The sequence below is a fragment of the Apteryx rowi genome, unplaced genomic scaffold (assembly GCF_003343035.1).
Source record: "Apteryx rowi isolate R43461 unplaced genomic scaffold, aptRow1 scaffold_160, whole genome shotgun sequence".
Lineage (NCBI taxonomy): Eukaryota > Metazoa > Chordata > Aves > Apterygiformes > Apterygidae > Apteryx > Apteryx rowi.
In genome coordinates, this window is record NW_020447864.1 from 238,943 (window position 1) to 257,439 (window position 18,497).

At 41.8% G+C, this 18,497-nt stretch overlaps 1 protein-coding gene across 3 annotated transcripts in view; it reads right to left on the bottom strand.

Moving 5' to 3' along the window:
* The window catches only part of DAAM2 (dishevelled associated activator of morphogenesis 2), a 122,018-nt gene extending 105,970 nt beyond the window's left edge, over positions 1-16,048 (bottom strand). For all 3 annotated transcript variants that reach the window (XM_026059847.1, XM_026059846.1, XM_026059845.1), the window contains exon 1: positions 15,852-16,048. In XM_026059847.1, coding sequence (XP_025915632.1) covers positions 15,852-16,025 — 174 coding nt within the window. In that variant the 5' untranslated portion in view covers positions 16,026-16,048. The remainder of the gene's footprint in view (positions 1-15,851) is intronic.
* Positions 16,049-18,497: the final 2,449 nt, after the last annotated feature.

Consider the following 18,497-nt stretch of genomic DNA (forward strand, 5'->3'; position numbering starts at 1 on the left):
ACCACATCTGCAAAAACAGCAGATTAGTTAAAAGTTCCCACCTGGGCACCTGTTACATGTCCCTAATCCTCTGATAACCCATGAAGAAAAAGAAAAAACAAACTCCTCCCCCACAAACTCTTCCACCCCATCTTAACCTTTGCAATTAAAAGCAGTTTTTGTAAAGTACAAGGAAATAACAGACCATGTGAGGTGGACAGTAACATTTCGATTAATATCCTAATTGATAAGAATTAGGCAGATCACTGGAAAACATAGCTGGGTTTCCATGCCTTTGTATGCACATAATAGTATGCACATACAGTGCAGCTACGTATGCCACTTGCACATTACACACACAAGCACGTGTTAGTTCCATGTACATAACACACACAACACATATAACATCTGCCCACACCAGCAACGTCCTATCAGTACAATTGTGCATGATGAAACCACTGTGCTCACATGAGTTGCTCACACACCCCGCTCGCATAGGAAGCAGTGTCTACACTTCAGCTACAGCCATTGATTTCACTGTAAAGCAGAAAAACAGACAAACAAAAGGTTGTGATTCCCATTGCACTCTTTTTCCTTCCTGCTTTTTCAGCAAGTGTGGCTTTAGAACACCAGCAATATTAGAGGTCTGAATCTCTTGATTCTCAGTCATGATAGTACAAGGCAGAAAACATCTGAAGTCAATGTACTGGAAGGCAAATGGGTTGAGGTGTTTCTCTTCTACCCTGTTGTCATAGCAGTTATTCACTCTTAAGGCTCAGCATCAGAGTAAGAATTTAATCTATCAAGGACACTGAATTTTTGCAAAGAAAATTCTCTTACCAAAAGCCAATTAACCAACTTCCCCCCCCCCCCAATACTGCACTGTACTGTTTTCTTACTTTCTCCTTAATCGTTGGTAATTTCTTGTTTGCTTCCTGGAGAAGAGCTAAATCCTGTCTCACTCCTGATTCTCAAAGGTCTGTGTGGCTTGATGGCATCCAAGCACATACAATCAACAAGGCCTAACCTGGGAGTCCCCTTTCAACAGGTCACTAGAATCAGCTGTCTGCTGTTCCTTCTTTTGCCCTTCACAGGGAAACTGCATGCCTAACACAACAACCTGCTAGGGCAAACAGAGAGAGAAAGAATGAGGAAAACCAGTATCTATTTATGCAACAATATACACACAGGTGTTTAGAGAGAGAGATCACGATTCAGATATACATTTTCATATATACAGGGCTATAATATAGGTAAAACAAGAGGGAGGCTTTGTGGGTATTCCTCTTAGGTGGACAACATATGAGGGCAGTAATGTGAAAAGCTGACTGCCATCACTGCTTTTTCTGTTATGAAGATGGGCTGCAGGAATGAGCTCAACGAGAGGGATGGGGATGAAAACGGAATAGTCAGGCTCATGTCTAATCCAAATCCCTGCTGCTGCAATTTAAGCCTATTACTTCCAGCCCGATCAACCACAGACACGGAGAGCAGATTTTTCCTTCCTCTTGATAACAGTTTTCAAGCCTATTAAAGACTGTTGTAATGTTCCTCCTCAGTCTTCTTTCTTGAGGCTAAACAAGCCGAGCTCTTTCAGTCTTTCTTAGAGGTCACGTCCTCTGGACCTCTCATTCTTCTTGTAACTGACTTCAAGAAAGATGTACTTTGACTGGAGAGAATCCGGAAGTGTGCTGTTCAAAAGTGGACACACTGTTCCAGCTGAGACTTTACCAATGCTGAATGCAAAAACTACTTCATGCATCTTCCAGACTGCATTCCTGGTTAAAAATCCCATGCTTTTTTCTTTTTTAATTCTTTTTTTTATTATTTTTTTTAAGCAGCATGACTCATGTTTGCTCGTGATCCACTATAAACCCCAGTTCCTTTTCTATAGAAGTATACCTACCTGGCTGCTTTCATCTTGTATTTTCAGACTCGCTCCTAAAAGGAGCGCATTTTGTCTGTCCCCATTGAATCTCATTCTGTTTTTCTCACACAATTTCTCCATTTTCTTCTAAGCTTGTCTTAACGTATTCACAGTCTTTACAGCTTAGTGCCATCTGCAAAGTTAATAAGTGTACTCAGTATTCCACCATCCAGTCATTAAATGAAAACACTAAACAGAACTAAAGCCATTAAACCTCTGTTTGTTGCATCTTTTCACTCTGACAGGTTGCAAGTCCTCTGGGGCAAGTTCCACATTTATCTCCACATTTTGGTTATACACAGTGTATCAGACATCTCAAACAGAGCTTCTAGCATCACCATATATAACACTAAATAACAATAAGATCTGCTGTCTCAGCACAGTGCCCGTTCTCCACCCCTCATTTCCCGTCCTTCTCCTCCCCCCATTTCCCTCTGCCCTCCCCTTTTCCCCTCCCTGGGCCAGGGTTTGTTTTTCATGCCAAAGTCCTTTAGATGAGATCCCATACAGGAAGGTAGGTGTGGGAAAGGTTATTAGGAAACTGCCGTCTAAACTGCTACCTTTCCAGCTTCCCCACCCTCTCCCTCCCTCCCTACAAAGTCTCTTCTCTTCTGTTTTAATACTGATGAGTTCAGAGGAGGTTCCTACGCTGGAGCAATTCACAGCTCGCACTGTGCCAAAGCACACAGGCACACACCTCTCTGATCGCTTCCTGCCCAAACACAGTCCTGCTGGCTCAACCCACAAAACACAGGCTGGGAAAGGCACAGGGAAAGAATCACTGCTGCTATGGCCCTATGCCAAAGGCAGGCTGAATTTCCAGGGGCGTTGGTGCCACCTACTCCTCTCCTCCCAACTTTATTCTCTTGTGTGCCTCCTATTTACCATATGCCCCTATGGAGAAAAACATGCGTAAGCCAGAGCTTGGCTGACCTTTAATTCTCTGATAAAATATTATGTAAAAGGGCAGGAGGAGCTGAGAGGTCAATTAAGAATTTCATGAGTGAAACTAATGTCTTATCAAGCTTTGCTCGTGGAACTCAGACACACAGGCCCAAACTCAGCTCTTATATGCATGGGTAAACCCAAAGGAACTCCAATAAATCAACACAATTTGTGGCATTAGCTCAGATTTATATAGCTAAAAATGAAATCAGAGGATGGCTTTAGTTCTCTTGCTCTCAGAATAATTACTCCAGATTTAGTAGTGTAAACTAGAGATCAGAATGTCTCACTAACCCAATTAAACTGGGTGGAGTTACTCTGAATTTATACCAGTGCAAAATATCAATCCCTAACTCAATTTCCCTGCTTTAAATTGTTATTGACATAACAGAGACTAAACTTCTTGACTAGATAGTCTATAACACAGACTCATTCTACAGTCTATAGCACAGACTCCAGAAATAGAATAGACTTATCAGTCTATTGGTCCCTTTCTGCTAATTGTTAACTTCTACTTCAACAAATGTTGAAGAACTGTATTTACTACTAATTGATCCAGACTGGCTATAAGAACATCCACCTATGAGGCTTCTTTTATCTCCTCTGGGATGAAGTGGAGGGCAATTTCACAATATTCTTCACTCACACAAACTGAGTATTTCCACAGTCAAACACTAAAGTGAAGGCATTACAGTATATGTGGTTATTTACTCACACCCTATCATGTCTCATTGCTCAAGTATTCTCATAATCAGAATCTCAACTACTGCACTGACATCACTGGTGTTAAGAAAACACCAGCCAAAGATGCTTTTTCTAAATACTCCTAAGAAAGCAATTATCAGAAACATTCACAAAATATAGGAAAAGGAATAAAAGAAGGATGAGTATTTGCCTTGCATATTCAATACATCTCCTAAATGCAATTACAATTTGTTGTTATTAACTAGTTAAGTATTTGTAATCCAAAAGTTCTCTCGCTCATTAATGTAGGAGCCAACAACTTTAATGAACAAACTCATCCAGCTGTTGCTCTGTGTGCAAGATGTAATGCTGAAGCACAGCCGCTAAAGCAATCCCAATGGATTTTCCATGACTCAGGGATCTCCCTGGCCAGCATGCAAATTGGGTAACTGCAATCTGCTTTCCCCTTGCAATTTCCTTTGGAGAAGTTATTCGTCAAACCTCCACCTAGTAAACCACTGTATAACATTGATGTGCACACTGCTAAACTCTTTCCAAAAGGTGCTTGTGTTATTAGTCTGGGCAGCATCCCCTTGTATGTGGTCAACAAATGATGGGAAACTGCAAAATGAAGAGATGTCCTTAAGTGTTCTTAATACAGAAGCATATAGAATATACAGATGCTGACTAGGGCACTTTTGCATACTGTATCCACATACACCGTATCCACATAAAAAAAGAAAGAATTCTGTCCAGGAAGACTGCAGAGTCTCTGTAGGGGATTCTTCTTAAAAATGAAGTAGCTAAGGACAAGACAATGTCTATGACAGGAGAGAGTAGGGGGGATTTGCTCCCACGACTGTAGATAAGATACAGTAAATTTTGCCACTGGAAGACTCCTGTGCTGCCTATGACCCACACATACTGCATTCTTTCAGCACCTTTTCAATCTGACTGCAATTCTGTACCAAAGCTGGTAGAATAAATATTATTATTGCCTGTTTCATATTGGGGAAATAAACTCACAAATGCATGAAATAAGCTGTAAAAGCTTGCAGAGGGAGCTAGGAAAAGGACTGTGGAAAAAAAGCAGTGCTCTTAAAATATGTTTTCCTCCCACCAAGTTTAAAGACTTGTCTGTTTAAAGAAAAAGAAGTACCTAGCATTCAAAGCTCTGGGTGAGTGGTGTTTCAGTGCCAGGTGGAAAGCATCTGTCTGTACTTCCTCCAAACAAAACATGTCAAAGGCAGAGCAGCTAGGGAGGCAGCCCAGTGCAACAAGTGACAGAAGAAGCCCCTTCCAACACCTGCCTTCCACACATTCTCCCTCCGGTTCTGAAGGGCTGAGCAGAAGGGCCACTCATTTCCTGCATCTGGTGACACGAAAAGTCCCCCCTCACCAGTGCAGAGGAAGGTGTCAGACAACCGTAGACCTAAAAACGCAGTACTCTAAAAAGGTGCTACTCCATCCACTCAGCCCCATCTGTGGCACCCTGTGTTCCCAGATTTCCAAGTCCTGCTGATCAGGCACATGACAAGCAAAGGTGGCCATTTCCCTCCAACAACAAAAGAGCCATCCCAGGTTACCTTAACAGGTCCCCTGAGCAGTAAGCAACCTTAAGCATGTTTGAAGACGCATTTCATCTACAGAAAGACACAGAGGCATGACACAACTATACACCCTTTCCCCCTGCCCTCCTTCAGGCTATACTATATACCGCCTGAACAATGATTATATCTGATATAAATCGTTGTTAGATGAGCAGATACAGAAACTAACTGAAGTTAATACATTACACAGATGATCCTTCCCAATTGTCATCCACTTATTGATTCAATTATCTTATTTTGTTAAGAGTTTCTCCTAAACCCCAGCTATACGTCATCTCAGTAGGGTTAATTCCTTCCCCTCCAACATGCTTGCAGCCTTTCCTCTTGCAATTTCTCCCTGTCAGTGGAAAATTTCACTGCTGTCCCAGCTTAAGCTGTTACTTTTACAATAATGACTAACCTGCTTAAATTCATCCAGTGCTCCATTTTGTCCTTTAAATTTCTTCCCATAGTCATTTACAAACATTCTACACCAGTTTTGTAATAAATTCTATAGGGCTTCATCACCACAGGGATCCTCTCCCCCTTTCTTGCCCAAATCAGGCCAAACATCAAATCATATCTCCTATGACATCTCAGAAACATACACCTGCCATTCAGTCTCCCCTCATCAACATGCAACCTCACGCCCCAAAAGTGCAGCCCTAAGATCACCTTCTTGGCCTGTGGTTTGTCCCATGCCAGCTGCCTCCTTGCACCACTTCCTGCTGTCTCTTCAGCACCACAGCTGTTCCATTCGTTTCATCTTCTCCTTCACTGCTTTGAAAAACTTTGTCCCTCCTTATCACAATCTCCTGCCTGGTTATAATCCAGCCATCATGCTCCATCCATGACCTAGTACCTTCCTCTGCCATTTCTCCCAGATGCATCACCAAGTGTCCCCTTCTTATGCCAAATGACCTTTCTGACATGGTCCACAGAAGTTCTCCCACCCCTCCTCAGCAGATCAAAGTTAGAATTCAAATATCCTCTACAGAGTATGAGGGATAACATCTTACTGGATTTGTAAGATGTCTAATACTGTTTTGAGCAACCTATGACACTAAATAATAAAAGAGAACTAAAGAAAAGATAGAGAGAAACAGAAGGTCAGGAATCATGCTCAGAGAAGCTATTTCGAAGGGGCAGACTGAAAGGATATCCCTGTATTTCCACTAGAGTGGGCAAAGCTAGCTACTGTTAGTCAGCAGGCATCAAAGTGGTAAGAACTGAATGAGAATACCCATTCATACCTAGAAAGAAGCTGGGAAATTGTCTACTTTGTACCCACACAAGTGGAGCTGAAAGAGATGAAGAAAGTAGAAATAAAGATAAATTAGTTAGATCTTTCCAGCTAGCAAGTATGACTCCCATTGTCAATATCATCTCAGGTGTGTTATCACTTCATCAGCCTTCATATTCAATCCAGAAAGCTCCTGCTTGTTGTTACAGCCCTAATGAAACACAAAGTTATTCATATACAAATGTCTCCTTACCAAGTAAAAGGTCACAACAAAGCTTTACATTATTTTTTTTCTGTTCACGTAACACTGCCTAACTTGCACTTGCAGCTGTGCCAAAACATGATAGTGTTATCAAATTAACTAATAAGGTATTAGAAACACGTGAACACAAGATTTCTGAACAATAAACATGTCCACCCTAACAATAGCTTAGAAGATAGAATCTCACAACAGCTTCCACACATTCAGTAGAGAGGACATTATACTGACTGCTTAGCACATCCGTTCTCTCATGCCAAAGGCCTGTTCTTTACCCTCTTTTTGCATTCTCAGCTACATAGCTGCTGTCTTCCAATATCCAGTACTGCTCTCCTTACAGCATAGATTGACTACATGCGTTTCTGCAATACATCAGGGATATCCCATTACAAACAGGTAGTCAAGTAAGTGAGTCTCAGGTATTTTCTGTCTATTGCAAGCAAATCATACCCAGAACCCATTCAAACATTTCCTTAAAACATTTTCACCACCACCACGGCCTCCCCAACTTTCCAGCAAAGCAGCTGGTACACTCTAGTTGGGATAATCAGCAGCTGACAATCACCACAGACTATAAAATATCAGGCAGGCCAAATTTCAGGTAATGTAAAATGATATAATTCTACCACTGTCTTCAAGGGAATTGAACAACTTTATACCACTTAAGGATCTCTCCGCAAGTCTCACAGTAAAGCAAAAAACTCTGCAAAGCAACGTATCCCTGCACAATCTGATATCTGTGAACAAAAACCTTGTAACTACACAGGTACTTTGGTAACACCTCCAGCTTCCTCACATCACAATCTAGCACAAAAGCCCAGGTCTGTATTTGCATTTGTTTCTACAACCCTATTGATTCTCAGGCATAGAGTGTAAGAACTGTTCTTATGGCTCCCATCTCATGCTTCCCTCACAGCATCTGGGTCTCACACACCTGCAGCAGGGCAACTGCTACTTCTCCCACATAGTTGGTCAGCGAGTTGTAAGCTGCCAACCAGCTGCACCTACTGGAAGGGAGCTTAGAGAGAGAAACAGGTGCTGCTTGCAGTGCCATAAGCCTGTCCCTACCACATGACTCTGTATGTAGGTGTGTGTCTGTCACATAAGGCTAGACTTGTTTCTGCCACAAATGCAATATATCTCACACATCAGGACTTGAGTAGCTCTAGAAAGCTGCTTGTAGTGCTGTGTGCATTAGAACTTGGGACCTGCACATGTGTCCTGCGCATGGGGCATGAGTAAAGCCTAACACCTGACATTACAAAAAAATCTTTCTTTGAAGAGCAGAGTGTCTAAAAAGTTATCCTAGATATGTACAATCTTGGACTAAAGAATTGTGTGGGACATGAAGGAACATTTGTGCATAACCAGAGAAACTGTGATATCATGAATAGCTTTTGCCTCTCTAGCTTTACTCTTCTAATTGCTTCAGAAATCTTAAACCACTCAGTGCTTTTGCCATGATTATAATACAAGACAAGTGCATGTGGATGCATGAAAAACATTAATCAGGCAACTACAAAATAACCCAAGAGAAAGGAAAGTTTCTGTGGCCTGGCTCCTCTCAGCTACAAAAGCAATCTGCTCTCTCAAAGGTTTGCTGATTTCTGCCTTTGAACACAGTGCCTTCTAGTCAGATGGTGACGTTAAGCCTGCTTCCCAGATATGAGCCACTGGTCCTGTCTAGTGTCTGAAAAATCCAACTTAGTCTCATCATTAGTATTTTCTTACAGTTTCCACTGGCACATTCTCATTAAGTGCAAGAAAGAAAGCAATAACTGGGATAGGGAGTCTCCACTGGGCTGAGGCCAGCAAAGTCTCTTGGTTTGCTGGAATGAGAGCTCATCGCACGCAAATCAAAATGAGGGACAGATCTTGCCTGCATTTGGCACCACACAATCTTCCTGACTGATTAGGAACAATCATTCAGTATAGAAAACTACAGAGAGGAGGGACACGGAATGGAAGAACCACATTTTAGGCGCAAAACAGCACAGAGAGGCACTTTCAAAATAAGATTGCAGAGAAATTTGTACAGATCAACAATTCAAAGCCACAGGCCTGCCAGAGGTGCAGTCTGAAACTCTGATTTTTATATATCCATGCCAGGGAAGTGACACAGAAATTAAATCCCTGTATTGAAAAGAATCCAGGAAGAGGATAGAATGACTCAAAAGACTGATAATTTGAAACTGAAATACTTAAATCTTGGCAACATATCTGAATCTAAATGTGATTAAATACTGTTATCAGTACACAAGAGATGAGTTTGGGGGCTTAAGGTGACGGCTTGTATTTCAAAGTCACGAATTTTCAGAGAGAAACTAAGGACTAAACAAGCTATTGAAATGAAGCACCTGAGAGGCAGAACCGAGATCTCTGCATATCTTTCCCCAGCCCCCTTGTAACACTTCTGGGGAACAACTGAGGTCTTTGGCCTCCAGGCCTGTCACCAAACAGAGAAACAGAGCTGATGTCCTCTCACACCTATGTACATAGACTACTGTCTAAGGCAGTTGATAGTCACAAGAAAGTCCATAATGGTGGCAACTCTCTTTCCTTTTACCTAATAAATACTCTTTCAGGTTGCAGAGCCAAAGAAAGGCCTCATGAACACTGCCACAGCCAGACTTGGCAAGCTTGAGCAGGACTAGTGATATATGGGAGTACTTATGCAATGTGGTGAAGCCTAGTTTTCATCTGAGGTTTATGTTGTATCTATTACATTAAATGGCCTGCACGGGAGAGCTAAGCATGAAGGAAACTTGCTACTTCCAAGCCAGCTGTTTGCAGTGGGAACTGCTACTACAGTTATTTAGGTTTGGATCTCATCTCCCTCTGGCTCCTGATGAAGGTGTTTTATCCAGTATGTGTCATATTGGTGCCTTGCTCAGAAATTGTTTTGCTTTCTGACAAAATAAATAAAAGAATTCAGATCATTCTGTGCTGTACCATAATCTCTTTCAACACAGATTTACTTATTTTTTCTTCTCCCCTGTACTCTTTCTCTCCTCTGGGAAGAGAGATTATACTTAGTGAATTTTACTCTCTATGAAGGTACAAAAGGAACAGATGTGGACAAATGTCCCAGAGTAAGCACAGAATGGAGTTTTTCTTCCAAACCTCCTGTTACTGAATGCTTCATCCAATGCTAATGGATATTTGGCCCCTGTAGCTCCACTGTTTCTTTGTCTCTGTCCTGAGACAACTAGCGAGGATGCCAATTGTGCTGATGGCCTCTCATGCACTGAGAGGAGACCGATCAACTCATTTCACATTCTTTAGCATTCTGCCACTAAAGTGCTGGCAACTAGCAGTCTGGTGGGTTAAGATATCAAGACAGTGCAGCAAACAGTGTGATGGCAGCAAACATAAGACTAATTCCAAAGTTTTCTTTCGGGACAAGATGAAGACATTGATTTCTTAGGAGGGGATTAGCTAAAGAGTGGCAAAAATGAAGTGGGAGGCATGTGGTGGGAGGGGACAGTTTAAAAAAAGTCAAGAGCCTCAGGTGAGGTAAAGTAACAGGGATCTTGCTCTAGGTCTTCCCCTTCCTCAAGTGGCACATGGCTTAAAAGGTTTAGTCAGAATTACAGAAATTCTCTGGACATTGAGAGGTCCCCAAGTTGCTGTCTCTGGTACTTGGACTTTCATACCATGTCTCCTCCTTGTGTTTTTCCCCTTCATGAATCACAAACTGTTGAAAATCCCCACCGTGTGTCTGCATAGGAGCTCCTCCACACTGCTCTTGTTCCAAGGAGCCTGGAGGAGAAGGAATCAACATGATACTCATTTTTTCCTCTTCTTTTTATTGCCATAGCCACTGCTTTGGCTGAATGCATAGCTGCTCCTTTCAGCTAGATCTCCGGGTAGCTCATCTTTAATTCAGAAACTAGGCCAGTTCCGATGCCACAGAAACCATTACTAAGTGTTTTGGGATGAGAGGTAACAAGACAAGGGATTAGTTGAATTTAGGGTGATGACAGAAAGGGACATAGTTCCACGTTCTTGTGGTTATTGTCACAGAGAGCTGCAGACAGAAACCAAAGTTAAGGTTTCAATCATGGTTCCCAGCATAGGCTGGAAGCACTGAAGGTGCTTGATCCCAAAGGAAGGACAGAGACCTTGATTCAGCACTTGGTTTCATCTTCATTTCATTGCACACAAGCAATGCTACACAGGACAATTCATTTCCAGTGGTCTCACTGTTCAGGACCACATAGTAGTAGGATCAGTGAGCATCTTCTCTAATGCAGAGACAACAAAAGCTGGAGTTTCTCAACACGGTCAGAAAACTAGATCTCTTCACAGACACGCATGCACACATGCATGCAGAAAGAGAATGTTGCCTCACCCAAGCAACAACCTACCTCTTTCAACAAGTAAAGAATGATGGGATCTCATATGATGTTGCCATTTCAATGGATGAGAAGCAGCAGAAAGGCAGGCCACAAGAAATATTGGGTAATTGTGAAGTTTTTAAATATAGGGAGTTCAAAATTATTTATGTTTTTCCTTTATTGTTATTAATGTAACTTAAGGGGTACTGTTGGTGATACAAGGTCTAAATTTTAGTTCTGAAAAGCCTGGAAGACTTGTAAATAGTAATATGGATAAAGAGCTCTCGTGAATTTATAAAGTCAACAAACCCAATTATTTTGGGACCCAGAGAAAACAAACAAACACATAAACCAAGCCCCACCAGATTCAAATGCAGTGCAAGAGAAACAAACCAAGACAGGAGAATTCAGTCAATGTCCTAGCTGAGCTAAATACAGGAATGCTTCAAAGCTAGCCAAGACTAAGAGGGGATAAGGGTAAGCATTTCTCAAGTCTTTCTCAGTGTAAGAATCTAATGTGGTGTAGGTAACTCAGATAAGGATATTATGAGTCAAGCTTACAGACTGTAATAATATAATCAACTCTGAAAAAGGCAACTCAATAGACAAATTCACTTCTTCTCACGGACTTTCCATCCTAAAATAGATGATGTTGAATTCTATCTTCTCAAATACCATATCCATCCTGACAGAGCCACTAACAAAAGAAACAAAGAGAAACAGAAGCAGCACATGCTCTTCACGCTTCTTTTTGGTCTGTACTAGCATTCCTTACATTTTTCTGTTTTCTCTGAATTTTCAGCATTTACAGTTACCCTTCTTAGCATGGTCTGAGTTCCCATTTGAGATCAGGTTGCTGGTGTAAGAGAGATCTAGATGGTGACATATTTAGTGTCAAGCTGCCCACCATGTTCATGAGCAAGAAGATCTCAAAACTTCAGATATTGAACAAAAGAATCTGAATCCACTGTGGCAAGAACACACCACTTCTAACAAATTTGAATAAGGACTTGGAGAAGCTCTTTCATGAAAAAAATTATTTCCCCTGGCCTTGCAATAGTTCTTCCAGAGTCTTCTGCAGTTCCTGTTCAGTCAATAAATCTGTGCAAAGAAAAACACATGTGCTTAGCACAGTCATTTTTGGCACAAAACCAGGTTGGCACCCACTGACTAGACCACCGACTGCAGCAGCACTTTACTGCATGGTAGTATACACAGTGCCAGCTGGGAAGAGAGACTGAGGAAAAGAAGAAGGGTAGCTGGCTAGAATGGCCATGATGGTCATGTAGGGCCAGTTTTACCATTTATGAGGCAGAGGGCCACTCCACACAGTCTTCCTACTGTGTAGGGCTTCTTTCCTTGCCTGTCTACTGAAAGAGAGACTCAGAAGCCAGGTATTCCTTCCCTCTTTCACTTGAAAGGGGCAAACCTTGGACTCGCAAGCATTTGTTTGCTTTGTTTTTTGTACATCTACACTTATGACAAAGACTTAGCCACATTGTTACTGCATTAGCTCCAAGTCAATCACTACCAGTGGATAGCTTGAGAGCTAATATGGCCTCGCCTCCTGCCTTAGCCCAAATAAAATCAGAGCCAAACACCCTGAGGCATAGTCTTTACTCAAACCTGCTCTCTGCATGTGTTCCCACCAAAATAAAACAAGATTGAATTAGCCCATACCAGGAGTAAGCCTTTCTGTTTCCATTTTCTAATTGAGGAGACAAGGCCTCAACCGTAACATCCAGCTTCAAGGAACAGAAATGCTTGGAATCCATACTAGAAAAGGTTGTCTGGTTGGGTTGTCTTCAGAGCAGACATTTCAGCTGAGATCAGCATCAACTTGTCCTTTGACAAACACTGCCTTGGTCAGAGTCCAGTCAGGCAACTACCGTTCTTGGTTGGTTCATCTGGGTCCATCTCCCACACAAAGCACCCTATACAAATATACGTGCCTCAGTCTGGAGTCTGCACCTGCAGCTTTACAAGCTGGGAAGGGTCTTACAACTCCAACACAAATAAAGGATCCCAACACATTCTTAGTTCCTCAATCTCCTGCTTTTGCAAAATGGACACCTCCAAAATCACTTTTCATGCTACTAATTTAAAGACCACAAGAACAAGAGATGTTCTGCTGACCCTCAAAATGTCCATTTTCCTCAGAAAGGCAGGTGGAAACATCCTAGATATTTACCAGACTGGAAAACTCATCACAAGGGAGGCTTTTCCAGAACAGCTAGGCTTAGCTTTTCTTGTTATTAACTCCTATGTGGGACAATGCCCCAGATTTTAACTGCAACAAGGGGAAAGTAGGGCTTTTAAAAATGCATTCATACACAGCACTATGTTTCATTATACCCTTTGCAGAGCAGATGGCAAGATGAGGCTATACCCTCTGGGCCTGCTCCAGGGAGCTAATGCAAATGCTTTTCTCATCACAGATCTCAGATGATGTTGGTGTCATCATTTCACTTGGAGATTTGGGTCGAAAGGCTTTACACTCAAATCTGTTTTTTATATAGTACAAATGCATCCCGACTAGACCCTAACGGATAATCAGCGGGGAAGCTAGTACACAGTACAGAGCCCTCTCAGGCACTTCCAGGTCACTGATTTACATTCATGCATTTACAGACTGAATCTTTCTAATCCAATTAAAAATCTCATCTGAGCTGTCAATACAAATGTAGCCTGTTTTATTTTAGTGTCTCATAGAACATGCATTAATCTGGAACTGTGGACAAACCAGCCCTTCTGGGCAAATTCTGCATTCTGCCAGCCTAGTTTCTATCCCAGGTTCTCCCACTCAAAGACTTTACTATTGTCATGTTACTTACTTATACAGGAACTCCTATGGACATGTATCACCATTCTATCTGAGTGCTTTATGTGTGATATACATCATTAACCTTCTGAAAAATAGCAAGTTTCTCTTCCAGCACACTTCTTATGTAATGATGGCTAGGGTACTATCATTAAATATATGAACATGAATTTGATCTATTTTTATTTCAATGGCTTCATTTGTTTGAAATATATATGCCAGTTACAGGCTGTCAGCACATTTAATAAGTTATAGCATAGACCAACAACTCAGAAACTTTTGGGGCCAAAAATTTCTGCAGATCATCATGTACACTTGTCATTAAATTTTGCGCTGAAAACTTTATAAATCATACTGTTTAATAGACTTCCACAGGGCAGCTGTGAACTATTTTGCCACAAGCACATGGAACAGCGACATTTGCCAGGCATAAACCAAAAAGTTAAAAGCACCCTAAATACCATCACAAACTCTCAAACTCCTCACAGAAACTGATCCTCTTCTCAGTAAGCAAAGCCCAATGGCAAATAAAAACAGTTCTTTCCATATGACCCAAGGGTGAGCAGGTTCAAGTTTTAGCAAGCCAAGTTCAGCAGCAAAGCATGTTGGTGACATTCTCAAGAAAGCCGGATTTAATGTTTCAGCAGATCTTGGTATTGGAGAAAGCTGAACTTTTATACAGCCATTACTACTTCACATGTAAAAAACAATACTTATGCAGCATCCAGAAATAAACTGATAGTGGAGCAGATTACAGATTACATTCATACCCAAGAGTAATACCTGTCACCAAGCAGAATTCCCTGGAGTCAGTCAGCTGCACTTTCCAAAAGGAATCAAATTGGTTTCATATAGGAGGCAAATGAACTTAAATACAGACCAGGATTTTGTAAGCCACATCCCTAAGAAGAGATTTGCCATCCGCTAGTCAGTCAGAAGAGAGTAAGATCTCTTTCTTCTTCTGCACCCCCTATTCTTCCTGAAACAGCTGCAAGTCCTACTGAATTCTTCTCACATCCCCGCCACAGGATACTGCAAACCCTAAAACTTTTCACAGGTTCTAGGGCAGATGAAAGGAGTTAATGGAAGATAAATCCATACTAGCTACTGAGTACTCAGAGAGCAACTTTGGCTGAGGAAATCCTTGAGCTGAAAACTTTTAGAAGGAGCGAGAATATTTGGGGAAGGACCCAAAGCTTATCTCATCTAAGCTCGTCTCTTATATTCATCCTCAGGAATCTGCTCTTTTAATCACTGTTTGAAATAGGAGCCTGGGCTAGATGGCCAGACCATTGATCTGGCATACTGTAGCTGTCCCTATGCTCACCTCCACCTGTAAACCCAAGTTATATAGTTATTTTTATCACTACAGCACTGCAAAGCCTTATCAGTGGACAAGGACCGACTGGAAGATTGCTGGCAAACCCCAAATTAAAACATCCAATATTCTCTTTGCTATTCCTCATCTCAGTAGCACAATCTCAGGCATATGTACACTCACAGACACCTCATTTTACATAAACCCCAACCACAGAGAGACAATGAGATACCTAATGAACTGCACCACATGGGCATCACCTTTATGGTGCAGACTCCAAAACCAGTACAGTCTTGAAACCTCTCTCAGTGTTTTGCATACATGCCAAAACATGAGGGCAAAGACAGTGAAGCCATTTAATGCCAAACATGAATAGTAACTGCCTGTTACTGCTAATCCACAACATTTACTGAAAAAACAAGCAACAAAGTTCATCTGAAATAACTCCTCCTTTTCCTGCTTACACTCGTTACTGCAACAGCACCATTTCATGGTTCAAAGGCAATTGACAGATGAAATATAATTAGCATGATCACTTGATTCTTATATCTCACCAGCAGAACATTACTGATCAACAGAACAGTATAGTCCTTATTTTACATACAGGCAAACCCCAAGATTTTCCACTGTACAACATTACATAGCAGATTTTATCCTAAAGTTGCTAACCAGAAATTGACCTCCTTCTTTGAATGGAGGAGTTCATTCAACCCCTAAAACATATCAACATGCCAGGAGAAACTTACCACAAGTTCAGAGAATCTGGCATTGAGCTCCTCTGCTGGTGGGATTGGGACAGAGAACTCAAGGAATTGGAGGGGGTTATTGTCTTTAAGATTGATTTCGGGGAGGTCAGTACCTCCAAAACAACAAAGGAACCCCAACACATGACGATTCCTCTTTCGCGGAGCCATGGTCATGGTGTACGATGTTATCTTCTGATCATGTTCTGCAGAAAAAAAAAAAAGAAAGAAAGAAAATAAAAGATAAACAAGACTCCACTGGATCTGTACAGCTCTTTGCAGTTACAATGGTTATCACTCATATAAAGACAAGAGGAGGACAGAAAGATTTGAGATACGAAGGAGCAAAATAAACACTCAAGCTGAACAAGGTAGCTGAGCTTTAACATAATATTGCCATATAAGAACATGCTAATATAGCATCACTCCTCCCAGAGTTTCTTGAAAGGCTTTACAAATGCAGTGTGGGATTTCTCAGCAGCTAGATTTATCGGTAACACTCAGTAGTCAGGATCAAATGCTACCACTGAACACTAATATTTCCTCTTCTCTCACTACAACAAGAAACAAAGTATCAGAAGCAAAAAGCATATACTGGAGAACTTACCCAGAAAAAAAAGGAAGAATTCCCCAAAGACATCCCATTTGATCACAATAAAACCAATGATGAAACAACTAAGTGGAAATCAAATTTTCACCACTCTGGAGTCAGACCTCCAGCACCAACTTACCCCTTAATGGCCAGACTAGCTCAGTAGGCTATCACATTTTCAAACACACATAACTAGTTTGGGCTGTTTTATGAATCCAGGGGAGAAACTGCACTGTGCTAACGCATGCTTTCAGATTTACACTTAAGCTGCCAGATCCAGTCTTGACAGGACCCAGGCTTGAAGGGCTTGGTATGAGGAGTGTAAAGGCAGGCAAGAGAAGGCCCAAAGGAGGAGCTGGAAAGTGACTGATTTCACCACACAACACCGTTTGTGAACAGCCCATCCAAACAGGAAGTCTCCTGCCAGCAGTTTGAAAGGAGGGATCTGTGCAGTCCACAGAGAGCTGCATATTTTGCCCTTTTAAGGGACTTATTGTTTGACAGCTCAGGGGCTTATTTGTGTTATATTTTTTAAGGGCTTCATTTTTTCACTTAATCTGCAGAATAAGCCATATCCTTAGAGACTAAATAATTAAAGCCTGTTGTGAAGCCAAGCTCCCTGGCCACAAGGCAGGGGAGCAGTGAGGGAGACAGCAGGTGAAGGTAGTCACAGGATGCTGGATGCTGTATCAGCAGCAACACAGCTGAGCTTTGTCATCAGACTGCCTGCTGCAACTTCGCCCTAACCTGCCCCACAAAGTTTTGACCTGTTTGCTTGCCAGAACAAGGCTGCTTTAAGCTGTCATAGAGCCTAAGTGAGAAAAGCACCTTTGTGACAGCAGTTGCATAGTGGGACTCATTGTACTGCATCCAGCCAGAAGCTCTCCAGGGACATTTTGTGTAGGAATCTGAGCATGCTTGCTTAAAAAAAAAAAAAACACAAAACCACCAACAACAAAACAAACAAAGACAAACAAACAAACAAAAACCCAACAACATCCAATCTCCTTGTTGCACTATGTGTTTGGCAGGAATCACCTGCCCTACTTTGCGGCTGGGGTTAATGTACCTAGCACCTCTCCTTTTGCATTGGAAGTCATCAGGGGCAACTCATGCAGCTGGAAGGAAAAGAACAAACCCAGGTGAGCTGGTACCATGCACTGCTCTTCTGGCATGCCTACTTTCCTTTGCTCTCCGTGCCAGCTCTGCAAGGGCGGTATATCTCAGCAGGACTCAGTAGGGCAGGTTGATGCTGGCTTCAGAAGGACATTTGTAAGAACATTGGATTCTAACTAGGAGATACCAAAGGCCAACTTAACCCTGGAACCTAGTCTCTGACACTGGTCTAGCTAGAAAAACCAAAATGCCCTCAGATAAAGCACAATAATGTACATGCAAACTTCTGTTTCTTCTCCCTGGAGCAGATTTAAGGGTGTGAGTTCTTAAAAGATTTCACAAGAGAACCTCAGAAGAAGTTGACCTTGTCTGCTGGAGACCATCTTCTCAGGGACTACTCCAAGTGCAACGTCCGTTATGACAAGTTGGCCACGGATAAGGTTAGAACTCATTATTCTGACATAACATCATCTTGGAAGGAACCCAAATCAATGAACCAAATTTGATTTAAATCCAGTATAAACTACATTTGCATCAATTCAGTTGCAACCAGATTCTGGCCTGCTATCTAGAGACTTCCTCACTAACCATCAAAGGACAGGAATGTCCGGGGCACAGAGATTGAATCATACGTGGAAAAATTGGTTGAGATACCAAAGTGATAGGACCATAACATCTTCCATTATGAGCTTGGGACAAGACTTCAGTTAGCATTTTGTCAAAAAAAGGCATCCTACCAGGAAATGAGAAGTACCACATGGCTGGATATGAAGGCCAACATTTTCTACAGAGCAGGCACTGCCCTGGTCAGGGCAGCACAGGCTGCCAKGTACTGACATTTCATCATTCAACTTTCATCTTAAGCAGATTCACCCAAGACATGAGAAGTCAGTCAGTCTCCAGGCCTTCTTTACCCATAATGATGAAAAAAAGGATCAGCT